Source organism: Arvicanthis niloticus, chromosome 27, assembly GCF_011762505.2.
Source record: "Arvicanthis niloticus isolate mArvNil1 chromosome 27, mArvNil1.pat.X, whole genome shotgun sequence".
Classification (NCBI taxonomy): Eukaryota; Metazoa; Chordata; class Mammalia; order Rodentia; family Muridae; genus Arvicanthis; species Arvicanthis niloticus.
In genome coordinates, this window is record NC_133435.1 from 18,692,524 (window position 1) to 18,711,654 (window position 19,131).

Here is a 19,131-nt window from a genome sequence, read left to right on the forward strand (position 1 = left end):
TTAATGGCTGTAATAACTGTATCTAGAATAGCAATCTCTATGATCTAAATAATATATTCTATGATACTATATTATAACCCCTTAAGAAGTGATTTCATAGAACAGAATGATTTGCTCAGAGTTTGTACAGTAAGATGTGTCCAAGCTGTATTGTTCTCAGGGAGAAGAGGGGAGACTTCCCTGAGTTTGAGAGAGAGAGAGATGATGCAGTAAGTTAATTCGGGAAGCCTGTTAGATGCCTGTTGTATGTACTACTTATTCCTGGCAACAGACAGACAGGAAGATACATTTCTGAACTAGAAAAATGTATATAGTCTTGGTAAGAGACCAGGACCTAAAGAAGTTAAGAAACTTAGAACATTCTGTTTTTTAAAAAAAAAATTTAAATTACATTGTGTGTGTGTGTGTGTGTGTGATCTGTGTGTGGTAATGTGCACTTGAATGTTGGTTTCTGTGGAGGCCACAAGCTATTCCTGTAAGCTCTCCTGGAGCTGGAGTTGCAGGTGGTTATAAGCTGTCCTACCTATGTGCTTGGAAGCCAATTCAGCTCCTATGCAAGAACAGTACATGCTCTGAACCACTGAGCCATCTCTCCTTCTCCATCTTGCCCACTCTTGAAGCTATAATTTTGAAAGGTACTTCTTGGCTGGTTTATACCTACTGATCCCTTTATGCTCTGATTAGACAATTCCCAGATATCTCTGACTGACTTCTGGGCAGGCTCTGAGTACAAGGGCTTGCCAGGAAGTGAGATCTGATGAGGCCCAGTTTTTACTGTTGATTTGAAACACCAGAGACATAGAAATAAACTAAGTTAATAGGTATAAAACTCAATAACCAATCTCTGAATTTGTGGGTGTGAGAGAGTCAGAGTTAGAAATCTGAGGAGCTGCTGACAGATTTCCCCCAAAGCTACTGATTGGAGGCTTAAAGATAGTGGGGACTGAAAGCACTGGAAAGTGGCTGCTGGCTGCTACCTGTGTCCCCCTGCCATCTGGGATCCTGCTGGGACAAGTAGGACAGTGGTGCTTGCCCACCCTGGACCTGGAGCTCAGTGCTGACCTGCAGTGCTGGGTCTGGAGCTCAGTGCTGACCTGCAGTGCTAGGACCTGGAGCTCAGTGCTGACCATGCATCAACATCCCAACTGATATTAGTGTAAGAACACTTTATATGCACATTTTATCAGCAGCTTTAAAAAGTCAGTAACATTTTCTTATACCGAGAAGAGCCTATAAAGTTGTTATGTTACCAAATGAATTATTACAAATTATATATCTATGATTTTTAATTTAAAAAGCAATATATATATTAAGTATTTCATTTACCCTGGTGGTGGCAGCTGTTTCTCCTCCTCCTTCTTCTTTGAGATAAAGTCTCTTTCTCTATTTTTGGCTGGCCTCAAGTTCACAAAGAATCCACCTGCCTCTGCCTACTAAGTGCTGAGATGAAAGGATTGTGCCACCACGCCTAGCTTTTAAGATGCAGGAATGTCCTACTGACTTAGTATGCAAGCTAATGTTGGCACATCCACTTAATTGGTGATATATTATTTCCAGTGTGCAATCACTTCTAGGTTGCTTTCTGATCCAGTAAAAGTTTGGGGACCGGTTTCATCTGAGCAGCCTTTACAGCCCTGACTGTAAATCATAGAAAATGATTAAGTGGTTAGATGAAGAGGAAGTCACAAATCAAATGGGCACTTACATTTATTGTGTTTGCAAGGTTGTTTTTGAGGACGGCGCATGTTTTGGAGGCCCTGTGTCCGAGCTGTTTTATAGAGCTGTAGCCTCTTAACAGCATGACTTTAAGGGCTCCTTGTGCAGCTCTTGGCTTGTTTAGGTAGACCGTGAAGGGAGGTCAGGTTTCACGAGGAGGCTGTTGGCTTGTAAAGGCATACCCTTCTCGCAGAAACCAAGTCCACGTCAGGAAGCAAGCTGAGAATTCGGTGAGGATATTTAAATTTGCCACTTAAATAAAGAACAGAAAGTGTGGACAACGAAAAGATTCCGCCATGAAGTCTCAGAAGGCTCCAGCACACAGTAAAGGGCTTATTCACTTACTCAGCTTTAAATGCCATTAAAAAAAAAAATCAGCGCGGTAAAAGTGCTTGTCATGCAGGCCTGAGGACCAGAATTCATATCCCCAGAAACCCAAATTACTGTAGGGTTAGGGCAGCAGCCTGCCTGGAATTCCAACCCTTGGAGGAGGAAATATCCCCAGAAGTGGCTATGAAGAGTCAAATTCTCAAGCTCTGGGTCTTGATGGAGAGACCCTGCTTCAGTGGCTGAGATGGGAGAGTGAGGGTGATTCCAGATGTCAGCCTCTAGCCTGCAGGTGCATGTGAGTATATATGTGCCCATACACATGAAAACATACAAACATATACAGATATACATCATACACACAAGAGAAAGAGAAAAAGAAATAATCAGAATAGAACCAGGCTGCCTTCAAGCTTGTAGTCCTCCCTCCTCAGTCTGAGTATGTGTCACAAGACCTGACCAGTTTTTGTTTTGTTTTTTGTTTTAAAGATATATGGCTTATTAAATAAATTTTAAACTAAGGCAATTTAATTTACATCTTTCCTCTGTAAAGATGAGATAATAGCTTCAGTAAATGTCAGTAAGCATAAGGTTTTATTTGTTCAGTTTTGCCATGAGGATGGGGTTTGGAAACCTTGTGCATGCTGGGTAAGTAAGTACCCTACCCACTGAGCTGCCTCATCAGTTCCAAGCAGAGATTTAAAGGTACTTCTGGTCAGAAACTCAGGGATTTGACACACAGTCTTAGACAACTAGAAAGCCAGTGCATGTTGGCCTGTTCTGAGCAGTGCTGCTCAGAGATACAGAATTCATATACAGTCCTGCTAACCACCAGGCTTCAGATCTCTGTGCCCACCTCTTAGATAGCTGAATATTAGGATAACACAGCTACAAGAATTTAAAAAAAAAAAAAAGACTATATTCTACTCATAACTCAAGACCTAACAACAAAACATATGTCAAGCTCTTGTGTCATAAAAGGCTTGAAACCTGTGTTGTGACGTTCTGTACTTTACCTCCTCAGCATTTATGGCAGTTTGAACTCCCAACTTGCACAGCAATTTAGTTAAATACCTCTTTCTACTCTCAGACAGATTCCTGAATGCAGCCCTCTTTGCTTTGTCTTTTGTTGGATTATTGCCACCTGGAGAGCACCAGACACCAGATAAATATTTGTTGAATGAGTCGGTAAACTTAGGAGAGACCACTTTAGTCTAAAAGCTTGCTGAAATGAATATGGTTTAAATGTTTTTCCAGTTAGGAGTCAGTGAATCTAGCCTGTTATTGTATAATTCAGAGCCGATCCATGTGGCTTGACACTGGATAGATGAGTCCTGAAATTGTGTGAACAGCAGGGTTGATGTTAATGTATGATTCATGGAAATTGGTTCCTTTGCATTATAATTTTGCAGAATATCTATAAGAGCAGAGATACATTTTGTTGGTGGGAGTAGGTATTTTATATTCAAATCATAGCAATGTGGAAGGCTTTATAGACTGGGTCCTGGCTAACTGGGGCATTCATTCTTAACATGCATGAGGCCCTCGGTTCGGTGCCCGGAGATGTTACCTATACCTTTATACAATTTAAAATGACTGCTTTGAGTTTGGTTTTGAAGTAATTGATGCCACATTGCTTTTCTCACCTCCACCAACTAGCCTGTTGACAGTACCCAGTCAAGAACACTTAAACATAAATATTTGGCATTAACTATTTCATTCTTTCTTTGTAATGCACTAAGGACATGTATATTCTATTTGTACAGTACCTTAATTAACCAAAACTTATTTTTTGCTTTGAGACAGGGTCTCACTATGTAACCCTGGCTGGCCCAGAACTCACTATGTAGACCAGGCTAGCCTTGAGCTCACAGAGATCTGCCTGCCTCTGCCTCCCCAGCACTGGGATTAAAGACAGTATTTATTTTTTTGAAGTGTGCATGTGTGGGGTGTGTGTGTGCAGGTCCCTCGGAGGTCTGAGGTGTTAGCGGTTAAGAGTCACCTGATATGGATGCTGGGAAATGAACTAAGAGTTTCTGTGGTGCATTGTGCTTTTAACCACTGAGTATGACGGTACTTTCTGACAGCATTTAAATTGGAGTTGGTTTTTATGTGTATGTGATACACATGTAGCTTTGGATAGCAGGTTGAGCTGTGGAGGCCCTTAGTAGATGAACGTCAATGTGAGTTAAGAACTGCTTCAGGAGTGGAACATACGTGTAAAGGGAGTTATGAGCATATTTGTAAAGGGAATTATCAGTTACTTTTCTCGTCACCATAATAAAATGCCTGACAAATGCAACTCAACAAAGAAAGGGTTTGTTTTGATTTACAGTCGTGGGTAGTTTATGATGTCAGGAATCAGGGCATCGGGAGTGTAAGGTCACCCTGCATCTATAGTCAAGAACCAGAGAGAGGCACTTGCTGGTGCTCTCCTCCCATGCTGCTTTTCCAGTTACAGACAGCTTCCTGTTCCAGGCAGGGACTGCTGGCACAGACAGCTGTACCCAGCTTTCTATGTGCTTTCTAGGAATCATCTCAAGCCTGCACAATACATACTGGACCAGCCCCAACTTCCCAGGTCTTTAGTAGGTGAATAGCAGTGGTGGTCTGCAAGTCAGTCTAGAATTCATGAGTTTGTAGATCAGTGTCCTAGAAAGTAACCATCGAAAGGAAAAGTTGGGGCCAGCAAGATGGCTTAGTGAGTAAAGGTGTTTGCTGCCAGGCCTGAGTTCTTGAGTTTGATCTCAGGACCTACATGGTAGAAGGAAAAAACCAGCTCCCACTAGTTTCCCTGTAATCATCATATTCATGGTGTGGCGTATGTGTACCCCCTCATCCCAATACACACAGAATAAATAAAACGAGTTAGTTTTTTTTTTTTTTAAGGAAAATATGTATTGGTATTTAGAGTTTGATATTCTTGGAAGTGGTTCTAGAACTTTTAGTGTTACTCTTTATATTTTTAAAACTTTTTGAGGACTCCAAAACTTTCATGTCACTTATCTTTTTTTTTTGCTTGTTTTTGTTTGTTTGGTTTGGTTTGGTTTGAGACAGATTGGTAGCTCTGGTGGGCCTAGAAATCACTGTGTATACTAGGCTGGCTTTAGACTCACAAAGACCCACCTGCTTCTGCCTCCTGAGTGCTGGGACCAAAAGGCATGTTGCATCATGCAGAACACTTAAATCTATTGCTAAAACGTATATATTATTAAACTGGCTGATTTAATGATTAGACCTTCATCATTTTAAATATGAAAACATTGTTTCATTACTTATTAATGCAAATAACACATTAATATAATTTCCAAAGATAGAAATAAATGAAAGGAATATTACTATCAGTTTTGCTTTTACAAAACTTTTATTTTTATTTCTACGTTTATGTGTGTTTGCCCACACGTATGTTTATGCTCAGTGTGCATGCAATACCTGAGGGGAACAGAAGAGAGCATGATGACTTCTTGAACTGGAGTTAGAGACAGATGCAAGCTACTTGATATGGGTGCTTGGAGCTCAACCCAGGTTGTCTGCAAGAGCGGCCAGTGCTCTTACCCACTGCGCCATCTCTCCAGCCTTAGTCTTGTTTATACTTGTATAAACCTGCTTACTTTGCTTAAGAAGACCATGTATAGTGTGCTTCTGAACTGACTGGGTCTGCTGCAACACTTTCCCATCTTGTAGATCTTGGAAAACTCTATACACCCAAGAGAAAAGAGCTAAGAAGGCAAGTGATGGTTATTTGGAAAATGATTTTTACACTGAGGATCTACTGCATGGTGCTTTCCCACAGGAATAAAAATATTTGTTCCTGACACGAATGAAGAATAACTTAACCTCATTCCAGAGTTTTGAAAGTAAATCCTTCTGATAATATTTTGACTGCTATAGGCCTCTAAAGACCAGTAAGCTGTCTACAGAAATGTACAGTTGAGCCCAAAGCAGAATTTAGCTGCCTTCTGCCCTTTTGCCCCTTCCAATCTAATGGAGTGTAACCCTTGCTTCTTCACATTTCCTTTCTGATTTCTGTCTCTATTGATTAACTGTGAAGGCATTTTGAACTGGAGTCTCAGGAAGGAAGTTAGTTCATCCTTGGGGTCCTTCCTGTCTGTGTGTCTTGGAAGGCTTAGCTGAGGGGAGGGTCACTTCCATAGACACTGGGGATGGGTCTGTGGAGGCCTGCGTAGTATAGGAAAGAAGAATCGGCTCTAGAAACATCAACACTTCAAGATTTCTCTCTGCTTTGGAAATGCATGAGCTAAAACCGGCCTTTGTGGTTCTCTTTGTTTTCCTCACCTAAACCGTTATCCCGCCTCCCCCTGAGGAGTCAGTACTCTGGTTCTCCGTTCCTCTTTAAATTCCACTGGACTTGTGAGACTCCTCTTTTTGGTTCATCCTGGGGCATTGCTGGCTGGCTTCATCTGAAATATCTATAATATTCTTCCTGTTCCTTCACATCCTGTGAATACAGGCTGCCGTTCTTTCCCTCTGTGCTTGTGTTGTGTTGCCCCTCTTGCCTCAAATTATATGTTCTCCACTTTGGAATCCAGTGGGGTTTTCAAAAGCCAATCCATAGAGATAGTTTTGATCTGGACAGTTTGTCTTTATTATATTTTGAAAAAAATATTTTATTTTTAATTGTGGTGTGTGTGTGTGTGTGTGTGTGTGTGTGTGTGTGTATGTGTGTGTGTGATATGTATGCATGCTAGAACTAGAGTTACAAGCAGTTGTGAGCTGCCTGGTGAGGGTTCCAGGAATCGAACTCAGGTCCTCTGCAAGAGCAACACTTGCTCTTAACTTTTAAGCCATGTCTCCATCCCTAGTTTGTCTTTAGTTTCCCTTCCCCCCAATATCCAGTAGAATCAGGTCTGTACTATACTGTTGAGTTTATAATTAAATACTGTTTTGGATAATTATTTTTCTTTCAGTTATTTCTTTGTTTTCTCTCTAATAGATAGTTTCCTAAGACTATGTTCGGAGTTTTAAGTTCTCAGAGTTTTAAGTTCTCAGAAAAACAGACTCCCTAATTTGTGCCCCTTTCCTTTTTTCAAATTATTCATTAAATCATCTTTGTCCTACTTAAATTAGATTGGTTCAGCCCTGGTGATGTGAGGCAAAATGTCATTTCTGAATGTGCTTCTGTGTGCTTATTCTAAATTTGTCCAATTTTGTCCTAGCTATCTCTGCATTTGAAGTCCATCCAGTATCTACTGAAGTCCATGAAGGGGGAGTTGCTAGATTTTCGTGCAAGATTTCATCAACACCCCCTGCAGTCATAACGTGGGAATTTAATAGAACAGCCCTGCCTATAACCATGGACAGGTAAACAGTGTCTCTATTTGGACATGACACATGAGTGATGAGGACTTCACGGGGCGGCGGAGTCAGAGGTGGAAGACACGGTGGCATAGTTCATTTAGGGCAGCAGTAGTTGATTTCCTAAGACATTTCTAACTTGGTGGAGAATCACATTATTATGACTGGAGAGATGGATCAGTGACTCAGAGCACTTGCTTCTCATGCAGGGATCTGGGTTCAGTTCCTAGCACCCACACTAAATCCCACAAAGACTCATAGCTCTAATTTCAAGAGGTTTGGTACTTCTGATCTGCTCCCAGCAGTGTAGACATATGGTACATGAACACATGCGCGTGCGCGCGCACACACACACACACACACACACTAAACATTAAAAAAAAAAAAAGGTTTGATCCTGCCTGCTCTGAAGTATACATAAGTTGTTTGTTTGAATATTAGAACACTAAGATGTGGGGGATTGTGCAGTATTTTATTGAAAGAAAAGAAAATTCTAATTCAAGAGCATCTTGAATCTTCTTTGTTTGTTTTTCTTTTTGAGACACAGGTATTTTCAGTGCAGCCCTGGATGCTCTCATTTGATACTTACATCTGCTAAATTATAATAAGTACTTGTTTTCCATAATTAGGCCATTATGTTTCACTAAGGACAGCAAGCTTTGTATATTCAGTAAAAACACTACATTTCATAACACATAGTGGTTTGGAATCTAAGCCAGGCTGCCTCAGATATTGTTCAGTGGTGCTGTGTGACAGTATGTCCCGGTTGATGTGCGTGTGCGGCAAGTTCAGAAGTGAAGTCACATGTCGCAGGGGTCAGCTCACCAGAAGCAGGTCATTGCATGTTTCATGTTGAACTGACTTTAATTGTTACACATGAAGATGTGTTTTTCCTTTGTCAGTTTTTTATGACTCTACACATTCAGTTTTGTATCATATGTGGGGTTGTGGCTCTGTTTCAGAGGCTGGGTCATGGAGAATAAATAACTCTTAGAGAAGTTTTTAAAAAAACAAAAAAGCCAGGATTTTGAGAATAACTCGTACTAAGATCTTAGTCACTATCAGCCAAATCAACAGAAGAATGTTAACAGGACCTCCTTTGTAAAATTAATGTGCTGAATTAAACAGACTGTGTGCTGCAGAATTATTTTCATTTCAGAGACCTGTCTTGACCCAAATGAAATAATAGAATCGAGCTAGTGTTTTTACTAGTGTTGTTTTTCAGGGCTGGGGACTGCATCTATGGCCTCCTACGTGCCAGGCTGGTGCTCACCACACCCCACCAAGGTTAAAATGTTAGAAAGGCTTTTACAGTATTGTTTCTAGTTTGGTTAAAAAGGTTGAATGTGTTCATTTCTGTCAGCATTTACATTTAGGAGCTCTAAAGAACTACAGACAGTTCAGTTACTTTTCTTGTCTCAACAGGGTGACTGCCCTGCCATCAGGAGTGTTGCAGATCTACGATGCTAGCCCGGAGGATGCTGGGAATTACCGCTGTGTGGCAGCTACTGTAGCTCATAAACGTAAAAGCATGGAGGCCTCGCTAACTATAGTTCCAGGTACCACTAAAGTGGTTTTTGTTCATTCTCTCCCATTTTGATGAGAGTTTTGATTATTACATCTGCTTTCCTCCTGGCTGTAACAGCTCTCTGTCCATCAGTATTTTGATGACGTTTAAATGTTTGTAATAGATTTGGTTTAGGTTTGGTGCTTCCTAGGCTGTACCCCATCCTAGCCTTGAACTTCTATCCCTTTTCTTCTGCTATGCCTGGACTGTAATCTATTTAGAACATTGAATGATTGCTTTACACATTTTTCACTTTTTGTTTGTTTGTTTGTTTGTTTTCAAGACAGGGTTTCTCTGTATAGCCCTGGCTATCCTGGAACTCACTCTGTAGACGAGGCTGGCCTTGAACTCAGAAATCCGCCTGCCTCTGCCTCCCAAGTGCTGGGATTAAAGGCGTGTGCCACCACTGCCCGGCCATTTTTCACTTTTTAAAAAAGATTTATTTATTTATGTATGTGAATACACTGTATCTAGCTGTCTTCAGACACACCAGAAGAGGGCATCAGATCCTATTACAGATGGTTGTGAGCCATCATGTGGTTGCTGGGAATTGAACTCAAGACCTCTGGAAAACCAGTCAGTGCTCTTAACCTCTGAGCCATCTCTTCAGCCTTTCACTTTCATTTTTAAAAGCACAAAATACAGAAAGAGACAGAAAGATAATGTCCATTGTCAATGAAGCTGTTTCTGATATGATACTCCTCCACTTAAGAAAACCCAAGAAGAAGAAAACACTAAAACAACCCCAGGAGACCGTACTGGAAAATGGAATGGAAGACCCACCTGTCTCTTTGCCTAAAACCAAGAAAAAGAAAGCTTTTCCCAAGGAGGAGTTGGCTATTGGCAGCATAAGTGCTCCCGAGAGAAAGAAATCCTCACCTAAGGAGGAAGTGGCCAGTGAACCAGAAGAGGCAGCAAGCCCCACCCCTAAGAAGAAAAGGAAGATTTCTCTTATATTTTGGTTGTGAGCCTAGCCTTTAACGGCTGAGCCATCTCTCCAGCCCCAAAAGGAAGGTTTCTAAGGAGGAGCCTGAGGCTGCTGCTGGCTGCACAAAGAGCAACAGAAAGAAAAAGGAAAAAGTCCCGGAAAGCACAGGATTAGAACGACTTGCTTGGTGGAAGGGGGCATACTTTATGATGGCAGCTCCTGCCCATAAACCCCAGTAAAAACACAAAACCGGGGGAGGGGGGGAAGAATTAAGTGCTAACAGATATGCATTTGGAGGTATTGTGTAACAGACTTTTTCTGGTGAGACACACGCACCCCAAATGGGGATCCCACTATAGACCAAAGTATGCCACCAAAGTCCAGCGTGGTGAACAAATGAGCTTTACTGGGATTACTTAGAGGAATATGGGTGAGAGGTCACTTACAGGAGCAGAAATGACTCAAAGGCAGCTGCATTGCCAGGCATGCATCCCAAAGTGCATGACAGATCACAAAAGCTGGGACCTGGGGCACACTGCACAGCCTGCAGGCAGCTCAAGAGGTTGGATAGTGACCTTTCTAAGTGACTCATTGGTTGTGTCTCCCAGGGAGCTCACTGAGTTTTTTTCCCAGGTGGCTGTACTTGTTTAAGAGCCTTCTTTGTAGGTTAGCTCCTCGGGGTTACTGTTTATACTCTTGGGGTATGAGGGGTATAGTGAATCTGATCAGTTTCAGGGACTTCCTAAGCTATTTTGAGTTCTTTTCTTTTGGTGGTAATGAGCTTCCCTGAAAGATGGAGTGTTTCAATCTCTGAGGAAATTACTGTACAACAGCAGGGATAATTTAAAAAATGTAGAATTGATTGTAACAGTTACATAACTGATTGAGTTAAATAAATCTTGTGGGTGAAGGGTGAATTGTATATGCTATGAGTTAGACTTTCAATAGAACTTAAACAAATCTTATTTCAAAAAAAAAGAAGGAAAGGGGCTGGAGAGATGGCTTAGTGGTTAAGAACACTGACTGGTTTTCCAGAGGTCTTGAATTAAATTCTCAGCAACCACATGGTGGCTCACAACCATTTGTAATGGGATCTGATGCCCTCTTTTGTTGTATCTGAAGACAGCTACAATGTACTCATATACATAAAATAAATAAATAAGTGAATCTGGAAGGAAGGAAGGAAGGAAGGAAGGAAGGAAGGAAGGAAGGAAGAGCTAGGTAATGGTGATGCATGCTTTAGTCCCAGCACTCAGGAGGCAGAAACAGGCAGATCTCTGTGAGTTCAAGGCCAGCCTGGCCTATAGAGTGAGATTCAGGACAGCTGAGACTACACAGAGAAACTGTCTTGAAAAACAAATCAAAGAAACAAACAAACAAACAAAACCAAACAATGGTGAGGGCTGGGCAGATGGCTTTGTAAGAACACTTGTATAAAATATGAGACCTTGAGTTCCCATCCCAGCCCCCACATAAAAGCTGTGCACCGGTAACCCCAGTGCTGTGGGACTAGAGACAGGAAGGCTGTGATAGCCTGATGGCTGTGTGCCTAGCCTCGGGTTCAGTGACGAACCCTGTCTCACAGGAGTAAAGTGGAGAACCACAAAGCAGGGTATCTGACATCCTCCTCTGGCCTTGAATATGTACATACACATAAACACATATACAGGAAGGAAAGAAGGAGGAAGGGAGGAAGGGAGGAAGAGGAAGGAAAGGACTAAGAGGCAGAGGAAATGAACAGGAAAGAAAAGTAAGCTGGGTGGGGTGACACCCACTGGAATCCCAGCACTTTTAGGGTAGAGACCAGGAGCCTTAAATGCATAGGGAATTGGAGGCTAACCTAGGCTACGTTGAGATTCTATCTCAAAAAATGAAAGAATAAATGGGAAAAGAAATAAGAATCGTTGTTTTAATAGTCTTATGATTTATTTATGTATTCTGCCTTTTCCTGCCCAAAGCTAATGAGACCAGATCCTTCTACATGCCAACCATTATAGCCAGTCCACAGAATGTAACCGCGTCTCTACATCAGACAGTTGTGCTAGAGTGTATGGCCACAGGATACCCTAAGCCCATCATTTCCTGGAGCCGTCTTGGTAAGCCGTCCTCACTGGGGGTGGGAGTCAAGGAAGTCTTTCCTTGACTTTTATTCCTTTTAATGAAACTGATAAAATGTGTTTTTTATAGAGAAGACACAAATTTGGCAGTTGCATCTGAACAACTTTGTTTTAATTTTGTAGCATAAAGAGAGTTTATGCCCCAGAAAAATTGCTGTTTCTTAATGATTGATTTCATGGATAGTGATCTTTTGCTATAATTTCAGATGAAATGCCTTGCCTCAACTTCCATGCTTTCTTTGAAATAGATCACAAGTCTATTGATGTTTTCAATACTCGGGTACTTGGAAATGGCAATCTCATTATATCAGACGTCAAGCTACAGCATGCTGGAGTTTATGTTTGTCGGGCCACCACCCCAGGCACACGCAACTTTACAGTTGCTATGGCAACGTTAACTGTATTAGGTATGCATTCTTTCTATAGTCAGAGAAATTTGTGTTTTAATGTTTGCCATTTTAATTTCTTTTGTGGTTTTCTTCTGTAAGGCTTTGTTTTGAATTGTGTGTGTGTGTTTGTGTGTGTGTGTATATGTATGTATGTATGTATGTATGTATGTATGTATGTATGTATGTATATAGGTGTATGCATGTCAATGCAGTGCCCAAAGAGGCTATCCCCTGGAGCTGGAGTTACAGGAAGTTGTAAGCTGCCAGTGTGGGTGTTGGGAGCTGAACTTGGGTTCTCTGTAAGAGCAGCAAATGTTCTTAACCACTAAGGCATCCTCCAGCTCCAGATAGCTTGTTGTTAACTGGAGTTTGACAGCAGTGATAGGGAGGTTAATAATAAGTGTTATAAAACTCAACAGTGAGTTGTAAAGGAAAAAATTAAATTTCTGTGTTAAATACAGCTCTAGAATCATGTCAAAGTCACCATGTTTGTGTGTGTGGCTCCATGCTTCTTATTAAAGCCTCCCTTGTCATCCATCCACATATCTACACACATTTAACAGTATGAAATTAAACTCTCAGTGACTGTATGTGTTCATAAGTGTCCTCCCATGGGGTTTTTTTAGTTAAGATGGGTGCTGAGTATGAGTTTGACGGTGTGTTCACAGGTGGTCTCAGTGAGGGAAAGCGGGTGCTGAACAGAAGACGAAAGCACTCTCCTTATTTTGTTTCTTTTGCTGTGATAAAATACTTTGTATCTATTCCCCCCCCCCAAAAAAAAGACGATTTAGGGGATAAAGGGTTAATTTTAGCTTATAGTTACTTCCAGATTACAGGCCATCATTGTGGAAAAGTCAAAGGAACTTCAAACAGCTATTCCTATCTCATTCACAATCAGGAGGAAAGTGAAATGAATGCATGCATGCTCACTTGCTTGCTTGTGCTCAGCTTGATTTCTCCACTCAATACAGGTCAGGATTCCCTGCCTAGGGAATGGTGCCACCTACAGGGGACTGTATCTTCCCATACCAGTAACCAGGCCTCCACAGGCCAACCCAATGTAGACAGTCCCTTCCTGAGACTCAGTTACCAAGTGATTTTAGGTTGTGTCAAGTTGACACTGAAAGGTACCATTACCTAACTCGTTGTAGGAAACTCAGACTGTCAGTTATCTTTGTACATGGGACTCATCTCATTTTTGTATTCTTTCTTCTTCACTTGTTCTTGTCATTCCTATCGAAGTCACAGAATTTATTTTTTCCCTTTGAAATAGCTCCTCCTTCATTTGTTGAATGGCCTGAAAGTTTAACAAGGCCACGAGCTGGCACTGCACGGTTTGTGTGTCAAGCAGAAGGAATTCCATCACCCAAAATGTCCTGGTTAAAAAATGGGAGAAGGATACATTCAAATGGCAGGATTAAAATGTACAACAGGTAAGCTATGTTATGTAGCCACTGTTTTAAATAAAATAACGCCTAATAATTTTTACATGAAATGGTTACAGTAACATCAAATCGCCATGTATTCTTGACAGTTAACATTAAATGCAAGAAATTAAGGTTTATAGCATTAGTGGGATGTCGATGCTTTTGTATTTTGTACATGGATCCAAAGTGATGTGCTATAATGGACCTTATGCAAACAGTCCCCCAGACAACAGTTCTAGCTCAGGTAGGCCACTGGCCAAGTGACCTCAGCAAACTTGGACTCTGGTACTTAGGTTACTTCTTCCATCAAATGAAAAAAAAAATGAATGAAATAATTTACTTCCTTTTATCTTCTCCAGAGTTCAAACTTAATGACCTTAAGAATGAAACTTGGATGGTCACTGTGGTTTGTGTCTTTAGTCCCAGTATTTGGGAGGCAAAGGCAGGCAGATCTGTGAGTTTGAGGCCAGCCTGGTCTACACCGTGAATTCCAGACCAGCCAGCAGGACTACATGATGAGAACTTACCTTTGAAATATATATATCTAAATTTTTATTCCTGTAACATTCTTATTTAGTTGAATGAAACTTTAAAATTTCTGTTGATCTGAGCTTTGAGTGTGTATTACAAGATGAGTTAAGTATAGAATAGAATAATAAGTAATAAATTAATAAAGTAGTAGCTTTCTTACTAAAAGCTATTTTTTAAAAGGCGATTAAAGTAAAGAGAATTTGGCTACCATAAGTGCTGATGAAGACTGAAAATATAAATCAGAGCAATTTTAAGTAATTAATGTAGATTATTTTTTCACTAGACCTGGTTGTTCTCAGCATGTTTTTGTATAAAGTGAAAGGTGCATTTAACAAAAGGTGCTTTTGAATGTCATTCTTAGGATTTTTTTTATGGTTATAAATACTTCTTTCTTTCCTCAGCAAATTGGTCATTAATCAGATTATCCCAGAAGACGATGCTATCTATCAGTGCATGGCTGAAAACAGCCAAGGATCTGTTCTGTCTCGGGCCAGACTGACCGTGGTAATGTCGGAAGACAGACCCAGCGCTCCTTACAACGTTCACGCTGAAACCATGTCAAGCTCTGCTATCCTTCTAGCTTGGGAGAGACCGCTGTACAATTCAGACAAGGTCATTGCCTACTCTGTACACTACATGAAGGCGGAAGGTAAGCAGCTTACAAACCCTTATAAGTGTCGTTTGCAGTCACGGGTTTCTTTCCAGAGGTTAGAGACATGGCTTAACTGGTGCTTGCCTGGCATGCATGAGGCCCTGGGTGTGATCCCCAGAACTACACAGACCTGATGTGATGGCTCATGCCCGTGATACTAACACTTAGGAAGGAGAGGCAGGAAAATCAGAAGTTCTAGGCCATCCTCGACTACACAGCGAATTTGAGGCCAACCGGGGCTCTATGGGTCCCTAGCTCAACCAAACCACAATAAGTGAAATATTTGTCTTCAAAATAAGTAAAAGCTTACATAATTGTTAAGAGAATTTTCACTCTGGGGACCTGTACAACATTAACTCCTTTCTCTTTCTAAGGTCCAGTGACAAATCAATGATCTGTTCCAAACTGAGATTATAGGGCTTCTGTAGAGACTGTGAGTGAGGAGTTACTGACAGGAGCACAAATAGCCCCCCAAGTGTCACACTGAGATTCTTTATCCCACGGATAATGGCTTTTCTGTAGCCAAATAGATGGCACTCCTTCTCTCCTTGTCCAAGTCTCCTCTAAACTCTATACTGTAGCTCCGTCCTGAGACCTTGAGGCCGTGTGCAATTAAGGCTGAGTTGCATGCACTTCCTGCAGGCTGTGGCTGGACACAGATGCTCAGGTATACATGACCCTCCCCATACTCTTCTTGGGCAGAATGTCAACAGTCAGATAAACCCTGATGTGATGGTCTTTGAGAGCAAACCCAGCTGGTCTTAGAAGATGTTCTTAAGGAGGATGGTTGTTTTTAGACAGGGTCTCACTTTGTAGCCCTGGCTGGCCTGGAATTCATTATGTAGACCAGCTGGTCTCGAACTCACAGAGATTCCTTTGCATCCTGAGTAGTGGGATTAAGGATATACATTACCGTGTCCAGCTAACATGCTATCTTTTAGGGGAATGTAAGCATATGAAATTCTGCATTTTCTTTTGTTTGTTCTTTTTTTTTTTTTTAAAAATCTTGTTTTGGAATTTATTTATTTATTTATTTATTTATTTATTTATTTAGACAGGGTTTTCTCTGTGTAGTCCTGGGTGTTCTGGAACTTTGCTTTGTAGACTAGGCTGGCTTCGAACTCAGAGATCCACCTGCTTTTGCCTCTTGAGTGCTGAGATTAAAGCATGCCTACTACCCAGCTAAATTCTGCAATTTAAAATTTATATATGTTGAATATTTTCATTTTGAAAGAAAAGTAAACACAATAGGGTGGGCTTTAGCTGAATGGTAGATTTCTTGAATAGCAGGTACTGGGCTCAATCCCCAGTACCGCTGAAAGAAAGAAATATTATGAAAAAATATTGAACAAGATACTTTTTGTGATATCTCTTTTACTGTATTAAATTAAATATCAGGAGCTAGAGAGACAGCTCAGTGCGTACAGCACTTGCTCTGTTTCTGCTGAGGACCTGGGTTCTGTTCTCAGAATCCACACCAGGTGGCTTACTACTGTAACCCTAGCTGTAAGGATCCAGCACTCTCTTCTGGTATCCTCTGGTGCCAGGCACGTATGTGGTGCACATACATACATGTAGGTATTACTAGTTCCAATTACTGGTTCCATTTTGGAGATTAAGGGAAAAAAATCCTTTCTACCTTTCTTTTAGGCAAAACTGTTGTAGAAATAGAAAAACTATTCACAGATCCTAGTGATTTCTCTATTGACTTGGGTTTATGAGTGCTAGTACAGAAACAATCTGGTTTTATGCAGCTTACATTATGACTAGAGGGGACATTCAAAGAACTGTGTGATGCTAACACCGGGTGTGGCTGAGACAGGGGATTGGCTCTTGGCTGATGCTGGGTTTTTACACTTTGAAGCAGTGTTTTGAAAATGGATATTTTGAATGTAACTCAAGGGTGCTGGTTGGAAGAAGAATGTTCTGTTTCGAGCATGCTAGAGTGTGTTCATTCTCTCTGCTGACTTAGGAAGGTGAAAGGAAAGCTGGCTTGGTGGGGCCCACGCTTGTTCACCATTGTGCTGGTTTCGTTAGAGCCCCTGCATGCCACTCAGCCTTCTATTCAGGGGCAGAACAAGGCTTTTTAATTTGAACTCAAGGACTTTGTTTAGTAGGTCAGAAATTGTACTATGCAGTTCCTAATTAACGAGCCATTAGCCAGTGTGTTGTGAAACGCCTCTAATCTTGTCTAATTAAAATGCTATGAAGTTAATTCAGAAATGTGGGAAAACTCCGTGCTGGAATGTGCCTTCTGTTTTGTTCATAAATCCAGTGCAGGAGAAGGGGCTGGTGCTGGGAGCGGGTTGAGAGAGTCGACAAGCGCTGCCCGTGACTGCACACAGTGGCTGGCGGTGCCTTGCCTCCTTTCTCTGAGGCTGCACCCCAGGAATTAAGCTCACACGGACAAATCCTCTTCTGTACCTTGCCTTGCACAGTTTATTAAGAATCTCCAAGAATTTGTCTCCCTCTTTAAAAAACTGAATATTCACCATGGGACAAAACATTCTGAGTCCATTCTTCCATTCCGCTTTTAGCATTAAATAAAGACAAGGCCCGTGTCGGCCTGTGTAATATGTTCTCTGGGGGCAGAATGAGAAGCTTTGCAGCCCAGCTTTTCATGTAGATTACTTTTGTAAAAAGCAGACTCTCTGCGTGCCCCACTCTCTGTGTTCCACAGAGAGCCAGAGTTTAAACTGGGACATTTGCTTGATGCATTACAGTATGCTGTTGTGCTGGGCTTTCCTCTCTCACTATTCCTTACAGCCCGGTCCTGTTCTGACTTGATGGTAAATCACCTTTGGAGAAGATGGACTCATTTCAGGAAGTGTCCCAGCCAGTACATTTTTGGTTTTTTGATAAAAAAAACAAAACAAAACAAAACAAAACAAAACAACCCAAACATGGTTACTTTTAGGCAATAAGGAGCTTTTTGTGGACTGAGGGGTTTTGTATGCCGGGTTATAGAAGACAGCGGGGATAAGCGTGAGGGGAAATGGCCTTGCTAATTTCATTTTGAATATTAGTCTTTTTATCATTGTTGTTTTTTTTGTTGTTGTTGTTGTTGTTTTGGAAATAGGGTTTCTCTGTGTAGCCTTGGCTGTCCTGGACTCCATTTATAGACTAGGCTGGTTTCGAACTCATATAGTTTCACCTGCCACTCCCACATGGCTGAATATTTGTCATTTTAAAACATGGATACTTTGGTCTAGGTTTAAATAACGAGGAATATCAGGTGGTCCTTGGAAACGACACAACTCATTATATCATTGATGACTTGGAGCCTGACAGCAACTACACTTTCTACATCGTGGCATACATGCCAATGGGAGCCAGCCAGATGTCAGATCATGTGACACAGAACACACTAGAAGATGGTAAGAAAACACAGTCCTGGGTTATCAAGTGTGAACCTTTGTAGACTTAGTCACGTTCAATGAGTGAGTCTGTCTGGTTAAATGAGAATAGTTATGCCAAACCGCAGGCCTGCTGCTCTCTCAAGTCTCAGCCTTGGGTTTGCCATAACATGATAAAGGATACTTTTAAAAATACTTTATTTTTTGTGTGTGTGTGTGTGTGTGTGTGTGTGTGTGTGTGTGTCCCTCAGTATCCAGAGAGGGCACTAGATTTTTCTGGAGCTGGAGTTGTGAGTCACAGTCAATGTGGGTGCTAGGAATCAAACTTGGGTTCTGTACAAGATTAGTATGTGTCCTTAAATGATGAGACATCTCTCCAGCCCTGATAAAGAGCACTTAAATTTGTGTGTGTGTGTGTGTGTGTGTGTGTGTAGATGCACTTGCCATGGTATCTGTATTTAGGCCAGAGAGCAGTTTGTGGTAATCGGTTTTATCCCTCCCTCTATGTATCTCAGGGATTGCACTCCAGCTGGCAGGCTTTACTGATGAGCCGTCTTTCTGGCTCTTAGAGCACCTTTCCTGTATAGTATACATTTTAAGAGTAAATTTGTATATCGGGCTGGGGATGTATCTCAGTGATAGAGTGCTTGCCAGGCATGTGAGAGATCCACGAGCCACAACTAAAAAACAAACAAAGCAAAAAAGCAAAAAACCCTAAACACTTTGTATTTTCTAATTAGGTTGCCAGTATAATGGATAGAACATGGGTTTTATGGGCAATAAAGAGATGGATACTTGTTGCTCT

At 41.3% G+C, this 19,131-nt stretch overlaps 1 protein-coding gene across 2 annotated transcripts in view; it reads left to right on the forward strand.

The window, feature by feature from the left end:
* Positions 1-19,131, forward strand: part of Prtg (protogenin) — a 102,939-nt gene that overhangs the window by 29,868 nt on the left and 53,940 nt on the right. For both annotated transcript variants that reach the window (XM_076926277.1, XM_076926278.1), the window contains exons 3-9: positions 7,221-7,365; positions 8,785-8,918; positions 11,813-11,950; positions 12,220-12,378; positions 13,634-13,793; positions 14,720-14,967; positions 18,183-18,347. In XM_076926277.1, coding sequence (XP_076782392.1) covers positions 7,221-7,365; positions 8,785-8,918; positions 11,813-11,950; positions 12,220-12,378; positions 13,634-13,793; positions 14,720-14,967; positions 18,183-18,347 — 1,149 coding nt within the window. The remainder of the gene's footprint in view (positions 1-7,220; positions 7,366-8,784; positions 8,919-11,812; positions 11,951-12,219; positions 12,379-13,633; positions 13,794-14,719; positions 14,968-18,182; positions 18,348-19,131) is intronic.